The 19,895-nt window shown below is 48.1% G+C and overlaps 1 protein-coding gene and 1 long non-coding RNA gene across 2 annotated transcripts in view; one reads left to right on the forward strand and one right to left on the reverse strand.

Annotated features, from left to right (window-relative positions):
* CORO2B (coronin 2B) overlaps positions 1-19,895 on the forward strand; it is a 78,236-nt gene that overhangs the window by 41,586 nt on the left and 16,755 nt on the right. Inside the window, exon 3 of the mRNA XM_081171209.1 lies at positions 17,232-17,348. Within this exon, the coding sequence (XP_081027335.1) occupies positions 17,232-17,348 (117 nt within the window). The remainder of the gene's footprint in view (positions 1-17,231; positions 17,349-19,895) is intronic.
* LOC308573944 lies at positions 3,045-5,061 on the reverse strand. Its single transcript, XR_014002266.1, has 3 exons — positions 4,754-5,061; positions 3,541-3,678; positions 3,045-3,227 (listed from the first exon to the last, which is right to left on the reverse strand). It is a non-coding gene; the product is annotated as an uncharacterized lncRNA (long non-coding RNA).

Here is a 19,895-nt window from a genome sequence, read left to right on the forward strand (position 1 = left end):
GTGACTGAATCACTCCCACAGAACACAGAGTCTGGAGGTGACTTATGTTAGGGCTTAGAACAATCCTCCTGGCAGTCAACATGGATTTGCATAAAAAGCAGTCCATAACTTTCTCACTGCTGGTGTATGTGAAGCTACCCTACAGGCAGCAAACCAATCTACATTCATAGAGTCATAGAATTGTAGAGCTGGAAGGAACACAAAGGGTCAGCCAGTTCAAGCCCCTGCACTGCAGAAAGTAGCCAGCAGCCATCTAATTTTGAAATCAGCTGAATGTCCACCTAAATAATTCTGGGATGAATGCATTACTTTAAATCAGCCATGCTAGCTAGGGCCTGATGAGCATTCTAGTCCAGGGGTAGGCAACCTAAGGCCCAGGGGCCGGATCTGACCCGATCGCCTTCTAAATCTGGCCCACGGACCGTCCAGGAATCAGTGTCTTTTTATATGAGTAGAATGTGTGCTTTTATTTAAAATGCATCTCTAGGTTATTTGTGGGGCTTGCTTGGTGTTTTTACATGAGTAGAATATGTGCTTTTATTTAAAATGCATCTATGGGTTATTTGTGGGCCATAGGAATTGGTTCATTTCCCCCCAAAAAATATAGTCCAGCCCACCACATGGTCTGAGGGACAGTGGACTGAAAAAGGTTGCTGACCCCTGTTCTAGTCCAATGCATCTGGAGGGCACCAGGTTGAAGAAGGCTGGTGTCCTCTGTCCCTGCAGCCCCTGCCTGCATGAACTTTTAATTCCACCTGAGACAGATTTGAAATTGGATTGTGCTAGCCCACCACTGTCCATAAAATCATACTGATGGGCTGCCAGACTCTGCCCCTAACCCCACCCACCCATGTACAGGGAGTGGCCTTATGTGCATCTGTGAAATGGTGAACAAGGTATTTGAACTCACTTGGAGAAGGGCCATAGTTCTGTGCAAAGTCCCAGATTCAATCATTGGTACTTCTAGGTAGGGCTAGGAATGTCTTGTGCCTCGAACCCCAAACAGCCATTGCCCGTCTGTGTAGACGGTACTGAGCTATTTGGAGCAACGGGTCTGACTTGGTATATATAATGCAGCTTCCTAGGTTTCTAGTTGCTGGAGCTAGATAAAATCAGGGGCGCACCTTGCTGCATTTGCATAATTAACAGGTGGGTTGGGAGAACAAAGAAGGATTGGATTAGTTTCTTTGCAATCAGCTGGAGTCTTTTGAAATGAACAGACCCCTAATTAATATGCTTCTATATTTAGCAGAAATAAATTGAGGTAGCCTAGAAACTACCGAGAGCAGCCGCTTCAGCTCAGGAGTCTAAAGTCCTTGCTGCGATATTCTGGCGAGCTTTTATTAAAATGTCTTTCTTCCCCCTCATCCAGTACATTGCCTTCTCTCGGGGGACATATGTTCCCCTGCTGGCAGATCAGAAATCTTAGCTACTTATGATAAAAACCTGCTTCCCTGTTCTTACTGGAAGCCAGAAAAACTCCCACTCAGCAGACTGCAAAGCAGCTATGGGGGGGGGAAAAGCCCCACATGAGAAGTTTGGGGGAGAAGATGCGAGCTGCAAGAGACCTACCGATTCCTTAACCTAGACACGGCCAGGATCAAGAGCGAGAAGAAGGGAGATTGGGAATCTACTGCAGTAGATTGCTGAGCATTTCAGTTTTCAGGCAGGATCCACTTTCATAGCCGGAAATTCAGGTTGCAGGATGTTAGGTGATTGGGAGGCTAAACGTTAGAATGTAAGAGAAGCCTGCTGGGTCAGGTCAAAGGGAGCCCAATTAGTCCAACATCCTGTTCTCACAGTGGCCAACCAAATTTGCCTGTGGGAAACCCACAAGCAGGATCTGAGCACAGCCCTGTTTAGGGAAGTTTTTAAAACTGATGTTTTAATGTATTTTTAACCTTCTGTTGGAAGCTGCCCAGAGTGGCTGGGGAAACCCAGTCGGATGGGCAGGGTAGAAATAATAAATTGTTGGTGGTGGTGGACCATAAAGAAGGCTGATCGCCGAAGAATTGATGCTTTTGAATTATGGTGCTGGAGGAGACCCTTGAGAGTCCCATGGACAGCAAGAAGATCAAACCTATCCATTCTTAAGGAAATCAGCCCTGAGTGCTCACTGGAAGGACAGATCCTGAAGCTGAGGCTCCAATACTTTGGCCACCTCATGAGAAGAGAAGACTCCCTGGAAAAGACCCTGATGTTGGGAAAGATGGAGGGCACAAGGAGAAGGGGACGACAGAGGACAAGATGGTTGGGTAGTGTTCTCGAAGCTACCAGCATGAGTTTGACCAAACTGCGGGAGGCAGTGGAAGACAGGAGTGCCTGGCGTGCTCTGGTCCATGGGGTCATGAAGAGTTGGACACGACTAAACAACAACAAGGTTTCCGGCAACTGGTATTCAGAAGCATTCAGGAGGCAGAGCATAGCCATCATGGCCAATAGCCACTGAAAGTCTTTTCCATGAATCTGTGCAATCCTCTTTTGAAGCCATCCAAGTTGCTAGCCACCACTGCTTCCTGCAGAAGTGAGTTCCATGGTTTAACCCTGCAGAGATTTCCTGCAACAAACCTGACTCCCCCTCCCTCCAATTGGCATTTGGGAAAGTGATGCAAAACTGTGCAGCGAAGTGTTGAATGGCACTTGCTTTGATGCAACCTCATCTAACCTGCCCCGCAAGCAGACCAAAACGAATGCTGATGAAATAGTCGGTGTCATCTCATCTCCCTGCAAAGAAAGCAGTGTGTGCATCCCCATTTACCAGCATCCATTGCGCTCCCACCACTGGTTTGAGAAGTGATTTAGCATTACATTAGCTGCAATCCATATCTACCTTGTATCTATCCTGTCCTTTCTTATGAAATGCTCTGTTTTAATGTTTTCCCCACCCCGAAACCCCCCAGCTTTGATCTGAATTGAGGAAAAGAATGGCCTGTCTGCATGTTAGGTTGGTAATGTGTACACAGCCCAATTCAGGTTGAATGCTCAATGAGTCTCAACTGCCCAACAGCAGCAATAAGGAAACAAATTTGCTCACCTGTATTAGACTGCTGAAATAAGGGGCGAACAGGAGTGGAGCTCTGTCTTAAAGGGTATGAGCTCAGTTCAGTTCTGATCCGCAAAAGAGACTTCTCCTGTTCAGAAAGTGCTAGGAGGCATCCCTGTTCTTTAATTCTATCTGAAAGCCTTTTTGCACCTGGCTCAGGGTTGTACCACCGTGGAGTGCTGGGCTAAAACAAAGCAGATCAGACAAGCGCTTCGGCTAAGAGCATGAGAAGACATTCGCTATGAATTTCCCAAGGAGTAAAGGATGTATGAGGAGAAAATACTCTCCTGGGTTGTAACTCTTTAAGCCCAGAGGGATTTCATTAGAACATAAGAAGAGTCTGCAGGATTGGACCAGTGGCCCCTCTCGTCCAGCATCCTGTTCTCATGGCGGCCAAGCAGGGACTTGTGGGAAACCAGGAAGCAGGATTTGAGCACAAGAGACCTCTCCCCCCCTCCTGTGGGTTTCCAGCAACTGGTAGTCAGAAGCATTGTTACCTCCAACTTTGGAGATAGAGCGTTGGCATCCTGGCAAGTAGCCATCGATAACCCTCTCCTCCATGAATTTATCCAATCCTCTTCTAAAGCCAACTAGATTGGTGGTCCTCCCTGCCACCTGAGATTTGGATCCTTTGCCTAGAATCAGATGGAAAAGACACCTCAGTGAAATTATCCGGTGGGAACTCAAGACACCATCTTCCCTAAGAGAAGGCTAAACAACCAGAAGTCCCTGTTCTGTCTTCTGATGGTGGCACTGAAATTAGAGAGAGGCAGTGTACTCATTGAGATCTCGTAACTTGAGATTTCTGGCAGGGCAGCAGGGTGGGGGCAGCAGTGGCAGGGAAGTGAAAGCAGGGTGCCCCCTCAAGCTCGGCAGTGCCCCCCCATTTCCTAAGCATAAAGGCCCATTTCATTCCCCCAATTAGCTCCCCTGATGAACCTCTTCCTAAGCTGCCGTCTTTAATTGGGTTGACTACAGATGGAGGGAAGTACAATCAGCGTTCTAATTGTGAGACGCAGCTTGATTCCGATTAATATTCCAAAAACAAGGTACATGAGCTGCAGTTGGGAGTGACTCTCCTGTCTCTTTGCCACTGAATCTCAACTCCAGAGTCATTAATATAGCACTTTAGCATCTTTTGTTGTTAACCCCTTGTGGTCAGAACAGAGCATCCATCTTGATCATCAAGATGTCCCACATCTCTGGTTTAGGAGCATAATTTTTTTCCTAATCACCTGTTGGCTGAAATGCATTTTTTCATACTTGCCAATATCATCTCCGGGGGGTTGATGTGGACTGGGTTAATGAAGGCGCTTGACTGGACACACTGAGCAAGCATCTTTGACTATTTGTACATGGAGACGACATCACACAATGCTCATGCAGATCTCCATAGGGATCCAAACACAAAAGAACCAAACTTGTCGGCCTTCGCTTTAAAAGCAAACTATAGGTTCACTGTGCAATTTGTTGCCCCAATGCAGAGTTTGGTTCTAGGCTACATTCCCAGAAAGTGTACCATTTAGGGGTTCTGGAGCAATGCTTGTAAACACTTAGAACCGTAGTATTGTAGAGCTGGAAGGGATCACAAGGGTCATCTAGTCCAACCCCCCGCAATGCAGGAATCTCAGCTAAAGCATCCATGACAATCCAGTATCCTGTTTTCACAGGCGTCAGCCAGATGCCACAGATTTAGAGGGCATCTCATACCTGGAGAAGAATGTTTCTTTTGATTCAGCCTTTGACCTTTCTATCTCCTCAGAAGTCACAGGACCAGAGGAGTCCATAATGCCAGCACCTTTCCAGTCTTAAGACATTATAGACACCAGCTCAGATGCCATAATAGATGCAGGTAATTCCTTTGTAGCAGGACAGCCAGTCAAAAGAGGCATGATAATAGCAGTCAATTGTACAAGTCCTTCCTTGATGTGTTTATTTGTTCGATGGCTTCATCAGGGTTGCCTTACATCCTGGACATTACCATGATTTCAAAGGCAGAAGTGACGTCCAGGGAGAATTTCTGAAAGGTGGCGCTTTGTCCTGTATCTTAGGCAAGTCAATTCAAAAATCATATTTCTGTAAAAATAAAAAGCCAAATAATTTCAGGTTTTCCTTAAAAAGACTCAGCAATTTTGGGGTCTTCCTAAAAAGAGCTCAACAACTTTCAAGGTGTCCTGGCGTAACTTTTTGAAATATGGCAACCCTAGCTTCATGCCTGAATTTTCATTTTGTGGTTAACACCAGGAAAGTCTAATGGTGGAAAGTGTTCTACTGGTGCCCAGCTGAGTCACTGGAGAAGAGATGGCTTTGCGTGCAGGCTATGTTCTTGGCTTGAGGCGAGCTAATTACGTTCCATCATGGTGGGGAAAATAGGAGGGAGGGAAGGGCTGTCACTGAGAGGCAGGTCAGCTGCTTTGCATGCAGAAGGTCCCAGGACCAATCCCCAACAGCATCTCAGGGACTGAACCTGGGAGTGTCCCCTCCCTGAAATCCTGGGCAGCCACATGTCTAGTCATCGTGGACATTACATAGCTAGATGAACTGGTGGTCTCTGTATAAATAAGCTCCCTCTGTTTCTGATGTGTATCCTATCAGCTTTAACATGCTTGCTGCTTGCCTCTGAACAAAACCTCCAGCCCCTCTTTTCAGAGACACGTTGGTTCACTGCTTGGCTCACGTGCCCTGAAGGTCTTAATTGCCCCACAAATTCAGATCCTGGAATCAGCATTTTGGAGCCATGGAGAGATTTGAAAGGATCCTGCAATTATCTATGTACTCTCTGTGGACTGTTTGACCTCTTCCATCCTGTTTTAATGTGTAGGCAGTGCTATTAATAACACACCCAGATGGGATTATATTTGCAGCAAGCTGAGTCAAATTTGGTGCAACGAAGAAGTCGTGTGCCCCCCTTGAGTCTTGAACATTCCGTATCTCACTTTTAAAACAGTTTTTTTTAAAGAAATGCATTTTATATCCCACCTTTTTCCTCCAAGGAACTCAAGATAGCGTATGTGGTTCTCCCCTTCCTCATTTAGTCCCCACAACGACCCTGTGAGGTAGGCTACGCTGAGAGGCAGTGACTGGCCCAAAGTCACCCAGTGAGCTTCATGGCTGAGTGGGGATTTGAACCCCAGTCTAACGCTCTAACCACTATGCCACAGTAGCATGATACAAGCTGCTTTACACATGGCATTCAAGCAGCAGATTCTACTCTTGCCCTTCAGATTGCAAAAGCAAAGTGGAAGTTGTCAGTTGACCCCCCATGTCAGAAGGCCAGACAAACTGAAACAAGTCTGTTAGCCGTGGTTACTGAATTGCGGGGGGGTCAGACTAGATGCCCCTTCAGCTCCCTTCCAAGTCCATGATTCTGTGAGTCATGTCACCGCTGAAAGGTGAGGCAGTTCGTCTTTAGTCTCACAGATAAGAAAAACAAAGATAAGAATTGCAAAGTTGGAAGAGACCGCAAGGATCATCTCGTCCAACCTACTTCACAGAAGAAGAAGAAGAAGAAGAAGAAGAAGAAGAAGAAGAAGAAGAAGAAGAAGAAGAGGAGGAGGAGGAGGAGGAGGAGGAGGAGTTTGGATTTGATATCCTGCTTTACCACTATCCAAAAGAGTCTCAAAGTGGCTAACATTCTCCTTTCCCTTCCTCCCCCACAACAAACACTCTGTGAGGTGAGTGGGGCTGAGAGACTTCCAAGAAGTGTGACTGGCCCAAGGTCACCCAGTAGCTGCATGTGGAGGAGCGGAGACGCGAACCCGGTTCCCCAGATTACGAATCTACCACTCTTAACCACTACACCACACTGGCTCTCAGGAATATGCAGCTGTCCCGTATGGGGATTGAACCTGCAACCTTTTCAGCCCTACTCTCTAACCAACAGAGCTATCCAGGCTGTCAAAGGCGAGAAGGACTGGGGAAATTAGGATATTTTGGGCAGCAGCATGCAAAGAGAAACAGGGTCTGCCTTGAGCATGTAGGCTGAATGACTGACAAGTGGGGATCCATTTGGATGATTGACGTCCGCCCACGCAAGCAGCTCAGCGCTAGGAGCTGGAGGCAGAGGGGCATTTTTTGACCACATTTTATAGTGTGTAAAATGTGCCATCTGGGTAAGAGAGGAGGATTGCTTTAACTTTGCAAGGTATGGCTTGTCTGCGCCAAGTGATGTCAAAGATAATTTTGTGTGCCTCCAATGAGGGTTTCCATAGCAACATTTAGCATTTAGACGGATCGAGTGGGTACCCAGAATGGTTGTCATTATGAAAAGAAAGAGAAGAAGACAACCTGGCTGCTAAGTGAGAGCATTTTGTTTTTAACCATGTGAGTCTCCTTCCCATACAAAGGGAGGGGGGAACCCTAACCTGTGGTCAATGTGATGTACAAACCATCACTGAAGAAGCATAATGGTAATGAATGGGATCATGCGTTATGTTGCAAACCATGTGTGGGAGGTCAGCATGCCTTACAGGGGGTCACTAATGTCTTTGGCCCCAAGGTCACATTTGGAATTTGGAGAGTGGCCGTGGGCACTACCCTCTCCAATTCCTTCTCCAACACAGCGCCCTCGCCAGCTCACGTTCTCTCGCAGACTCAAAGAGTGGAAGGACGATCCACCGACTCAGCTTCTCCAAGAAGCCTGGGTAGAAGGTAGAGCCAACAGAGTTTGCTTGATTTTACATAAGATTCTTCTCCCCCTCCTAAGAGGTGACATGAGAGCCAACTTCAGATACACAGAAGCTTGTTTTCTGCTTCTCCAAAAGAGAGGATTCAAATGACAAGGAAAAGAGATTGCGACTAAACATTAGGAAGAATTTCCGGAGGGTGCAAGCTGTTCAGCAGTGGAATGGATGACCTCGGAAGGAGGTGGACTCTCCTTAGTCAGAGGTTTTTAGGTAGAGATTAGGTGGTCATCTGTCAAGGATTCTTTAGCTGTGATTCCTGCATTGCGGACACGGGTGGCGCTGTGGGTTAAACCACAGAGCCTAGGACTTGCCGATCAGAAGGTCGGCGGTTCGAATCCCCACGACGGGGTGAGCTCCCGTTGCTCGGTTCCTGCTCCTGCCCACCTACCAGTTTGAAAGCACGTCAGAGTGCAAGTAGATAAATAGGTACTGCTCCTGCGGGAAGGTAAAGGGCGTTTCCGTGCGCTGCTCTGGTTTGCCAGAAGCGGCTTAGTCATGCTGGCCACATGACCCAGAAGCTGTACACCGGCTCCCTCGGCCAATAAAGTGAGATGAGCGCCGCAACCCCAGAGTTGGCCACGACTGGACCTAATGGTCAGGGGTCCCTTTACCTTTACCTTACCTGCATTGCAGGGGGTTGAACTAGATGACCCTCGGGGGCCTTTCCAACTCTATAGTTCTATGATCTGCCAGAGATGTCATGTGATCCAGAGCCTTGGGCCTCTAGCTGTGTCAGGCTGGCCAAGTGGGTTTCGGGGGGGGGGGCAGGGATACCACTCCATTGTGCTGGGATGGGCATGACCTTTCCCTTGGGCAAGGAAGGCTCTTCCTCTGCTCTTCCTGCTGGAGCCGTTTCTGTAATTTGACAAAGGCCAATTGTTCCCAGCACAGCTGCTGAAGAAATGAAGCTCTATGCCCTATCGCTGCTGTGGCTCCATAGAAAAAGAAGCTACAAGTTTAGAAGATGTTTTACATACACTGCTCCCCTCAGTCACTAAATTCCATTTCCAGGGGGGGAAATGATTTTAAAGCCTTTTTGAAAAGCTAAAGTGCTCTTCGCCAACTTGGTGCCTGCCAGGTGTTTGGGGCTACAATTCCTATCAGCCCCAAATGGATGGGAGTTCCAGCCCAAAGCATCCAGGGGGATATTTTAAACTTGAAACCAAAGTTCCACATTTGAACTTATCCAAATTTTGCCACAGAGTTCTCCAGCCAACCATGGTGTTCAAAGGTGTGTATACGTAAAGTACCCCTCAAGAAATGCATTGATTCATGGAAATAGCATGCAAAGTTGCATTATATTTGGAGGCAATCCTTTGGGGGGGGGAGAGTGTGCATCCGTCCAAATTGCACAAAACATGCACATTGGGAGAAGTTTGCTGGTGAATTTTCATTTTCATAAGGACCTCTTTTTTTAAAAGGGGGTGGGGAGGAGAAACAGATGTGGAGAAGCAGAGAACTGAATTTCAGATGGGGGGGTAGATAAACTGCAAAAATCTGAAATGGAGAGCTCGGACCAATTCCTAACCCTAGCCCACTCCCTTTTAAATATCCCATATTAAGATCCCTCTCCTTTTAATCATATTTCCTGAGACAGGCTTGGGCACAATGGTCCAAGTTTAGCAACACACACAAACACCAACCCAGCTTGACATTCCAAGAGGAAGAACTGCATGTCCAGGAAAGCAGAAATAAAAATGGTCTGAAATGCAGCAGGGGGATGTGGCTAGTGAAAGCACACCCTCTTTCCTTCTCACACTGTCTCTGTAACGCCTGCAACAATCGAAGGGCTTGTTCTGCACGAAGTGGTCCAAAGCGATTCCTCCTGGGTGTGCCAAGGAAGTCAGCCTGATATGTTCCATGAGCTTCAGTTTCCGTCGCCTGCTGCCATTGGCCTCCTTCCATTGCTGCTATGGCCTTAAGAGAATAGGAGAAGGGAAACAGAACATAGGAAGATCCCTGCTCAATCAGGCCTCTGGGAGCCATCCAGTCCAGCACCCTTTTCTCACAGTGCCAGCCAGGTGCCTCAATGGGGAGCCCATAAGCAGTGGCAGAGGAACCCTCTCTGGTACCCGGGGCAGGATGCTGAGGGGTGGGACGAACTGCCCGGTGGTGCACGTGTGACATCCATATGGACTGTGCTTGTGCGGCAGCCCGTGCACTCCATACAGGATGCCACACATGCGCACTCCGTACAGGATGCCGCACATGTGCACTCCATATGGGATGCCACACATGCGCAGTCCATACAGGCTGCCGCTCGTGCACGCCGTCCATACGGGCATCCATACGGGCTGCCGCTTGCACAGTGACCGTACGGGCTGCTGCGCGAGTGGCATCCCATATGGATTGCGCATGTGCGGCATCCCGTACAGACTGTGCATGTGCAGCATCCCGTATGGAGTGCACACACACATGGCAGCCTATACGGACGTCCGTATGGATGGCGCACGAGAGCAGCAGCCCCCACATTGACTGCACGCGCCCTCGGCCACTCTACAGCTGGGGGGAGGCAGGGGCCATGTTCCATGAGCTTCAGTTTCCATTCCCTGCTGTTTAGTCTGAATACCACACAATATTTTATTCATTTAGATATACATTTGTTCTCTTTACTTATTCTGTTTGAAAGCACGACCAGCATTTTTAAATGGGCACAAACTGCTTCAGAAACATTCCCTAGAATGGAATGATGTTGTAGACAGCAACCAATCTGTGCTGTACACGGCCAACCTTGGCTGAAAAATTGCTGAGCTGCTTTTCTCTACACTTGACAGGTGGGGCCCCCGCCCACTTGTCAGGGTTGTCCCATCCTGGGGGGTGGAGCTAAAGGGCTGGTCATCTAGGCCAAGAAGCTTCTTTGCCTCTGCAACCTGATGCAACAAACCCACTTTTGATTTTTAAGGACTATCTGTGGTTTGGAAGTTGACAGGGAAATAAATGCACTGAAAAGTGTGGGGTGAAGGAATTATTAACAAGAAGATGGATCGGACTGAATGTTCAATATAGACCTCTGCATAAGCTTTGTACAGGCAAACCAGGTTGGATACCCAGTAAACTAGCCTGGAGGATCCCTTTGTGTTTACTTTGGCCCTGATTCTGCTGCTCTCTGCAAGGAGAAGCTTAGACTCCTCAGTCAACTACTTCCTCCTGTGTCTCTTGCCAGGCTCTGCAGTGAAGCTTCCTTCCAAGGCAGTAGCAAGGCAGCTGCAGAGCATCTTGAGAAGCGGGAGGGAAGGAACAGATGGATGTAGGCTGCTGCTCTCCTTTCTGATGGACAACAGTCATGAAAGAGCAAAAAGGTCTCCCCCCCTTTGCAGCTGCACTTGGAGCCCAGTGGATGTCTGGAAAATAATGTGCAGAATTTCAGGGCTGCTGGAAATCAGGTGGCGATGGTTTGCTGCTTTCCGGCAAAGGCTCCCTCTGGCCCTACCGATCTGGTACTGCAGGAAAGAGGCTTGCAGGAGACTCTGGTGTTTGAATCGGGGATCAGAGCCTCCAAATATACAATGCTGCAGTCTGAAAGCGGCGTACTAACTACAAGACAAATGATGAATGACTGCAGAGCATCTGCTTTGCATGCTGAAAGTGGGAGATCTAAATCCCACTGCTAGTCAGCACAGAAACTACATGGTAGACAATGCTGAGCTGATGTACCAAAAGATCTATTCAGTAGAAGATCATTTCCTCTATCCTTAAGCAATCATAAGAACATAAGAAAAGTAGTCCATCTAGTCCAGCGTCCTGTTCTCACAGTGGCCAACCAAACATGCCAAACCCACAAGCAGAATCTGAGCCCAAGAGCCCTCTCCCCTCCTGAAGTTTCCAGCAACTGGTGCATTGCTGCATCTGATCATGGAAGCAGAGTATATAACCATCCTGGCTAGCAGCCATGGACAGCCCTCTCCTCCCTGCATTTATCTAATCTTCCTGTAAAGCCATTTAGGTTAGTGGCCATCGCTTCTTCCTGTGGGAGTGAGTTCCATAGTTTAGCCATGTGCTGTATAAAGAAAGACTTTCTTTGATGTGCCCTGAAATCTCCCAGCATGCAGCAGCATTGAATGTCCATGACTTCTAGTATTAAATTAATAAGCAAACTTCAAGACAAAGTGCTTAGTTTTCTCTTGTGGGGCTTCCATTCGTGGGTCATCATCTCCACCCCCTAATAAAATGGAATTAGCTTGTTAAGGGAGTGAGCGACAGAGGGGAAAGAAGGTCACGGAAATGTTGCCAAATGTTTTCCTGCAACGATGCAGTCAATGGAATTTGTTTAATCCTTTAAAAGCAAGCTGAATTCTGCACCAGGGAGCCAATGTCTCGTGTCCACTGCACCCTTGGGGACCTGTGCTATCCACACCGGCCTGCCCTTGTCATTCTGGAGTGACTCCCAAACCAAAACATGTCTGAGAGAAATGAGCATCTGCAAGAGGTTGGGGGCCCTCTTGGCCAGAGCTTGTATTTAGGTTGCTTGGCAGCAGACCTGACAGGCCACATGGTAGACGGGCTAATCTCTCGCCCCTTATCTCTGCTCCCCCATCTGCCAGGCATGTCCTCCTGTGTGACCTTGAATGTCTCATTTTAGGGGAAGGGAGTGGGAAGGGGTGCAGAGAATGAAAAGCGCAGACATCCTCAGCTAGCAACTATTTTAGTCTTTGCTGGGCTCTGCTGCAGTTTCCTGCACTAGTGCAGGCATAGGCAAACTCCGGCCCTCCAGATGTTTGGGACTACAATTCCCATCATCCCTGGCCACTGGTCCTGTTAGCTAGGGATGATGGGAATTGTAGTCCCAAACATCTGGAGGGCTGGAGTTTGTCTATGCCTGCACTAGAGTGAAAAATGAAGCCAGCCGTCAGCCTCTCTCTCTTTTCACCAGCAAGGCTGGAAACTGGCAGCAATGCTTCTGAACACCAGTTGCCAGAAGCTGCAGGAGGAGAGAGTTGCTGTTGCACTCAGGGCCTGCTTGCATGTTTCCCATTGTCATGTCTGGTTGGCCACTGTGAGAACGGGATGCTGGGCTAGACCTTAAGGAGGTCTCTTGTGATAGAAGAACCTCCATGCCCAGGGACACTCTACCTCTAAATACCAAATAACGGGGAACAACAATTGGGAGAGTGGTTGTTGCGCTCAGGTCCTGCATCCAATCAGGAGCATCTGGCTGGCCACTGTGAGAAGATGCTGGACTAGTTGGTCCACTGGACTGATCTAGCTGCAAGGCTTTTCTGATCTGTGTGAGGCTTTTGCATTTCCCACATCTGTAAGCTGGTTGAAAAGGCTGCATTCCCATGCAGCTTAAGAAACGCAATTGCACATTTCTTCTCTTCATTCCGGCTTACCTGGTTTCTTAGGCTTGCTGGTGAAATTCATGCTTGATTCTTTGTGACTAGGCTTGGATACCCAAGAGCAACATCCAAGGGTGAAGGGACAGCGCTGATGCATTCCCAAGACCAGGCTCCCCCAAGATTTAGACAGCAGTGGGCCCCCACCTTTTCCGTGCATATGGTGGAAGGGAGGAACCAGCTATTTACTAATTTACTAACTGAAAGTTTAGCCCTTAATTCAGTTTTGTGGCTGCAAGCAGGTCAGGTTCCCTTTCCAGGCAGTTTATCACCTTTCTGGTGAGAGTGATGAATCCATGACTTTTGTGGTGACGAAGACTGCATTTCACACTAGAGACAATAACAGTAGGTTAGATTTTCTCCTGATCTTATTTTTGCAAAGATGCTTTCCTGGAAAGGCTCGATGGACCTTGACCTGCAGGTGACTTTCCCCCTTGTCTTTTTAAATAATTTTTTTTAAGCAATCTAAAAACAGGACTGTCATTCAGGATTATATGAAAACATGACTGAGCTTTTCTTGAATGTAACAGGATAGCTCAGTCGGTACAGTTTAAGACTTTTAATCTCAGGGTTGTGGGTTCGAGTCCCACACTGGACAAAAGATTCCTGCATTGCAGGGGGTGGACTAGATGACCCTCGTGGTCCCTTCCAACTCCTATGATTCCATGATGCTATGATTCAGGAACGGTAGCTGTTCGGTGGCCAGATATATCCTGGCAAAATAGCTGGTGATTGTAAGGGTGCTTGATGGCACCCTCTGCTGGTTAAAACCTTGCTTAAACTATCCTCTCGAAAATTGTTTCTCTGTATACATTGATTCAGGCAAATAATCCAGTTTAATGTGGATTAAATATCTCTTTCTCAGCTTTTGAAAATAAAGCTTGGGCTTGCTTTGAAATTGCTGCCACTCCAGCCCACATAGGACTTTTCAGGACAGATAAAATAAAGTCTTTATTCACACGGCACACAGTTGGTTAGAGCATGGGGCTGATAACGCCAAGGTTGCAAGTTCAGTCCCCGTATGGGACAGCTGCATATTCCTGCATCGCAGGGGGTTGGGCTAGATGACCCTCAGGGTCCCTTCTGACTCTATGATTCTATGTCTATGGAATTTGCTCCCACAGGAGGCAGTTATGCTCACCAGCTTGGATGACCATAAAATAAAATAGAGGATTAGACAAAGATTCATGGAGGAGAAAGCAATTGGCGGCTACTAGGGATGCAGGTGGCTCTGTGGTCTAAACCACTGAGCCGTGGGCTTGCTGGTCAGAAGGTTGGCGGTTCGAATCCCCATGATGGGGTGAGCTCCTGTTGCTTGGTCCCTGCTCCTGCCAACCTAGCAATTCAAAAGCACGTCAAGTAGCACAGTGCAAGTAGATAAATAGGTACCGCTCCGGTGGGAAGGTAAACGGCATTTCCGTGCGCTGCTCTGGTTTTGCCAGAAGCAGCTTAGTCATGCTGGCCACATGACCCGGAAAAACTGTCTGCGGACAAACGTTGGCTCCCTCGGCCAGTAAAGCGAGATGAGCGCCGCAATCCCAGAGTCGTCCGCGACTGGACTTAACTGTCAGGGGTCCTTTACCTTTACCTTTTAGCCAGGATGGCTATGTTCTCCCTCCACAGTTGGAAGCAGTGATGCTTCTGAATACCAGTTGATGGGAATTCCAATTTGTCTTGTTTGGGGACTTTACATTCATGCATCTGATTGGCCATTGTGAGAAGAGGAATTGTTACCTCTGGCTTGCTTCTGGAGGGAGATTTGAGGACCCAAGCCCTGAAGAAGAGCAGAATTTAGCTCTGCAAGTGGATTAAATCTTCCAGATGCCCCAGCGGGAATCCCACAAGCTCAGCGGGGGGGGGGGGAGAGGCTTCCCTCCCTTACCTTCACAACCGGGAACCAGAAGCATTGCAATGGGACTGGACGGGACAATAAATAGGAGGGAGAGAGAGCCATGCAAGGCTGGGGAGGAGAAAGAGAGAATATTCCCCATGCTCCTTGCTCCAGAATACAGTGGTGCCTCGCAAGACAAAATTAATCCGTTCCGCGAGTCTCTTCGTCTTGCGGTTTTTTCATCTTGCGAAGCATGGCTATTAGCGGCTTAGCGACTATTAACGGCTTAGCGGCTTTAAGAAAAAGGAAACAAACTCGCAAGAACTCGCAAGACGTTTCGTCTTGCGAAGCAAGCCCATAGGGAAATTTGTCTTGCGGAACGACTCAAAAAATGGAAAACTCTTTCGTCTAGCGAGTTTTTCGTCTTGCGAGGCATTCGTCTTGCGGGGCACCACTGTAGCTTCCTCATTTAATACCTGGCCACTGCACCACTGCTGTCACCAACTGGGCTGGCAGCTTCAAGAGGTTTATCTTGATGCAGAGAAAGCCCTTATTCTGCATTTCCAGGGAGCTCGAGCATTTGCCGCTGGCTAGGTGTAGCCCATTTTGTGGTTGCAAGAGGCAGTGTGGTGTAGTGGTTAGAGCGTCGGACTAGGACCCTGGAGACCAGGGTCCTAATCCCCACTTGGCCCTGGAGTCCTTGGGGGCCAGCCACTGCCATCCCTCAGCCTAGCCTACCTTACAGGGTTGTTGTGCAGATGAAATGAGGAGAAGCCACCTTTGACTCCTTGGAGGAAAAGGTGGGATATGAATGCAGTGAATAAAACAAAGTCTAGCTGTCTTAGGGGAGAATATGCATCTGTGCTGCAACAGCAGCAGGGTGGGGAATATCACGCCAGGGAGCAAAATGCCCCCAGAGCTCTCCACCTGGCCCTCCAAATTTTCCCAAGCCACACCCCCTCTTTGCAGGCCTTGCCCCTCACCAGCCTCACGTCACACTTTCCGCAAGTGCTTTTGCCTGGCTGGAATTTGCCCTTGACTTGTGAGGGTTCCCCTTGCTTGCCTGGAAGGATGAGGGGGTAACAGCGTGTCTAGAAACTGGCTTATGGCACAAAGGTAACATAGACATCAGTTGCTCCACCCACCTTTGCCTCTAGTCCCACCCACAACCGCCATGCGCCCCCCCCCCCCGAAGGTTGCCTAGTACGGAATGTGGCCCTTGGGTCCACAAGGCTTTCCCATCCCTGTGCTAGAGGCAGGGCCAGATTTAGGTTTGATGAGGCCCTAAGCTACAGAAGATAATGGGGTCCTTTATATGTCCACCTGTCCTTTGTCAACAACAAATTGGCACTGTTTTTTGTGTTGAATATACGCTATATGGTAATTTATGGACCTAATAGGTACCTAAAACCATTTGCACATAACAAACTATGTATTTTATCAAAGTAATTGTTGAACTGAAATTTTATTTTATTTTATTTGTTTTCTACCTTATATTCTAGAAATGTACATCCAGGTGTGTGTTTTTTCCTTTACATTTTTTTAGGGGCCCCAAGAGAGTGGGGCCCTAAGCTATAGTTTGTTTAGCTTATATGTAAATCCGGCACTGGCTAGAGGGAGGGTTTTGTTTTTATTTTTCAAAAAGGAGAATTGTGGGAAGTCACATGGTGTCGCCGGGAGGGGAGAGACTATTCAGAATCCATCCACCCACCTGGTCTGGTTTCATCTCCCTGCCTGTCTGCTCTCTGCCATCAGAACAGCACACTTCTGTGTATTTATAGATGGCAAGACGCCCATCCCTGGACGAGGGGAGCTAAGGAACTTTGAAGCGGTGAGATGTGAAGCGATGAAAGGGGAGCCGCATTAAATGAGCCTCCCAGTGAAGCAGTGTCAAAACAGGATCCCTGGCACACAGTAGAAATTACCTGCAAGTCTGCCACTATCTCCAGCAAACCTTTGAAGCTCTTGACATTGACTGAGCTTCAAAGCAGCCCTATCCTTGCAAGAAGGCCAACTCTTCTAAATCACAATCTGGCCGCTCCTTTCGCCGTGACTTTGTTTGTGCCTCAGCCAACCCAACAACCTCACCCAGACTTTGTGGAAATTACCGAAAAAGAGCCCGCTCAGACACAGGACTTTAAACATTTCCGGACTTGTGGCACATCGTCTGGATGAGACCCCAGTAACAACGACAACATAAATGCTTCTAAACCGAGTACTCCCAGTGCCTTATTTGGGTCACAGATGACTCCCTGTTAATGGCAGGCAGCGGTCTTGAAACATTTGTACTTGAATTGTTGAAAAGTTGCTGATCCCAAATTCTTGCTCTGTTTTTGCAGACTGGCCGGATTGAACCAAACTACCCCAAAGTGTGCGGCCATCAGGGGAACGTGCTCGACATCAAGTGGAACCCTTTTATTGAAAACGTCATTGCATCCTGCTCTGAAGACACCTCGGTAAGTAGAAAGCAGCAGAATGTACTGCCTGTTTCAGGGGAAGGGGGTTCAAAAGGATTATTGGGGACCCTTCAGAGTAGTAGAACTTCTGCGGGTGTTTTCTGCAACATGTAATCGATGCAATGAGAGTGCTTTAGTTGTGGACTTATACTGGACCGCCCATACGTTCTGCAGCATTGCTGTGTGTGGAGGGGACCATGACAAAAGCTGGACATTAGAACGTCAGAAGAGGCTGCAGGATGAGACCAGAGGCCCATCCAGTCCAGCATCCTGTTCTCATGGCATCCTGTTTCCAATGGAAAACCCACAAGCAGGACTGAGCACAAGGGTACCCTGCCCTGCTGTGGTTTCCAGCAACTGGTATTCAGAAGTATCACTGCCTCCACATACAGAGGAGGAGCCAGCCTGGCCAGAAGCCATTGATAGTCCTCTCTGCCATGAATTTGTCTTATTCTCTTTTAAAGCCATTTAGGTTGGTGGCCATCACTGCCTCCTATGGGACTGAGTTCCATAGTTGTTTGTTGTTGTTGTTGTTGTTGGTTGGTTGGTTATTGAATTTATATACCGCCCTATACCCGGAGGTCACATAACAAAAGCAATATAGAAAACCACAAAATATATAATCAAAATAAAAACAACAACCCAGTAACCACCACCCCCACTTCCTTTTACCTGTCCTGAATCTTCCCACATTCAGCTTCATTGGGTGTCCATAAGTTCTAGTGTTATGAGAGAGGGGAAACAACTTTCCTCTATCCATTTTCTTCAGGCTAAGCATAATTTTATAAATCTCTATGAAGTCACCTTTTCCTTGCCTTTTCTCTTAACTTGAAAGCCCCAGAGGCTGCACCCTTTAACAAGCTACAGCTCTCAGAATTCCTTGGGTGTTTAAAGCGGTATCACGGTGTGTTAAATGTACAATGTGGGGGCTTGTCTACATTTCCTCTTCTCCCACTGCTTTCCCCCAGATTGCCATTTCTTCCGATCTATTGCTAAAGAGGGAGTTTTCCCTTGGAAGGGAGTTGCCAGTGACACCTCTTTTTTTAAAGAAAGGCAGCGCTAGGAAAGGATAGACTATTTCTACGTTGACATATAGCTCTCACCACCAACCTTGCCTTTCAGAAGTCTCTCCCCCCCCCCCCCGCCACCCCAAATTCTCACCCCAAGCTCTAAGCGAGGTTTCTGTGGGGGCAGCTCATCCCATTCCATCCCTCCCTCTCTGCCTGCCTTCCTATCAGAGCTGCCTCTGCAGTTCTGGAGTCTCCTCTCGACCTTCTCAATGTCACCTGCATCCCTGCAGCAGAGAGAAGAAGGTGGGGCTCAGAGCAAGTGGCTGGCGCAGCAGGCAAGCTGGAGTGTCTTGTGCCAAAGCAGGTTTTCAGTGCTTGAGAGCGAGAGGGAAAGAGGAGGAGGCAGAGGCAGAGGCTAGCAGCCAGCCCAGTCTGCAATACAAGGAGGTTCCAGGGTACTTTGCTATGGCAGGAACAACCCTCCCTGCCCCATACTCTCTCAGTGGGGTGGATGCATGCCAGGACGAGGTCAGAAAAGCCTTCTGTCTGTGCACAGAAAACTTGCATCGTGGAGGGGTGGAGCCGTCAAGGGAACATTTGCATGAAGGAGTCAAAGAAGATGCTGTTGGGGTGAAGGATCCAGGGGGATTGTCTTCCCTATACGTTTCTCCTGAGGGGCCGATAAGCTGTCCAGGCAGGAGGATTTTTAGAGGGGGGGGGCATTTCTTTAAAAAGCCATTGCCAGCTGTGATGTCCAATTTGAGATGTGCAGCCGATGCATCTGAAAATGCCTCTTTATCCCACCAGCCTTTGACAGATAAAAGTACAGTGGTACCTCAGGTTAAGTACTTAATTCGTTCCGGAGGTCCGTTCTTAACCTGAAACTGTTCTTAACCTGAAGCACCACTTTAGCTAATGGGGCCTCCTGCTGCCGCCGCGCCGCCAGAGCACAATTTCTGTTCTCATCCTGAAGCAAAGTTCTTAACCTGAAGCACTATTTCTGGGTTAGCGGAGTCTGTAACCTAAAGCGTATGTAACCTGAAGCATATGTAACCCGAGGTACCACTGTATCTTGTTTTGTGTGACCCATCTCTCTGGCTGAGTCTATCCTGTTTTCTTTTGGTTGGAGCAGTTTTACTTGTTTTGCTTGCTTTTAGAAGTGATTCCCTTGCTTTGATATCTGCCTATGATATTGTTGTCACTCACCCAGGACCTTATATCCACTTGTGCTGTGTTAAGTTTTGTGGGCCGTGTTTTGTGGAACTCCCTTCCACATGGGGCCACTCTTTGCCTTGTTACCAGCCAGACGCATCTTTCTTGTCCTGTACCTCTGAGAATCAGAGGTACTACTTCTAAATGTGATGGCTTCGTCTGCCTCCGTTATGTTTGTCGGACATAGAGGCACTTGCAAAAAGGTCCACAGCACTGACAGATGTTGAAGACTGCTTCACATTTTCATGCAAATCTTCAGCCGCTGTCTGGGGGCTCTGACTCTCCCGCCCTCTCGTTTCATGATGTCATGGATCTCCGTCAGCAG

Source organism: Podarcis bocagei, assembly GCF_964188305.1.
Source record: "Podarcis bocagei genome assembly, chromosome: 14".
In the NCBI taxonomy this organism is placed as follows: Eukaryota; Metazoa; Chordata; class Lepidosauria; order Squamata; family Lacertidae; genus Podarcis; species Podarcis bocagei.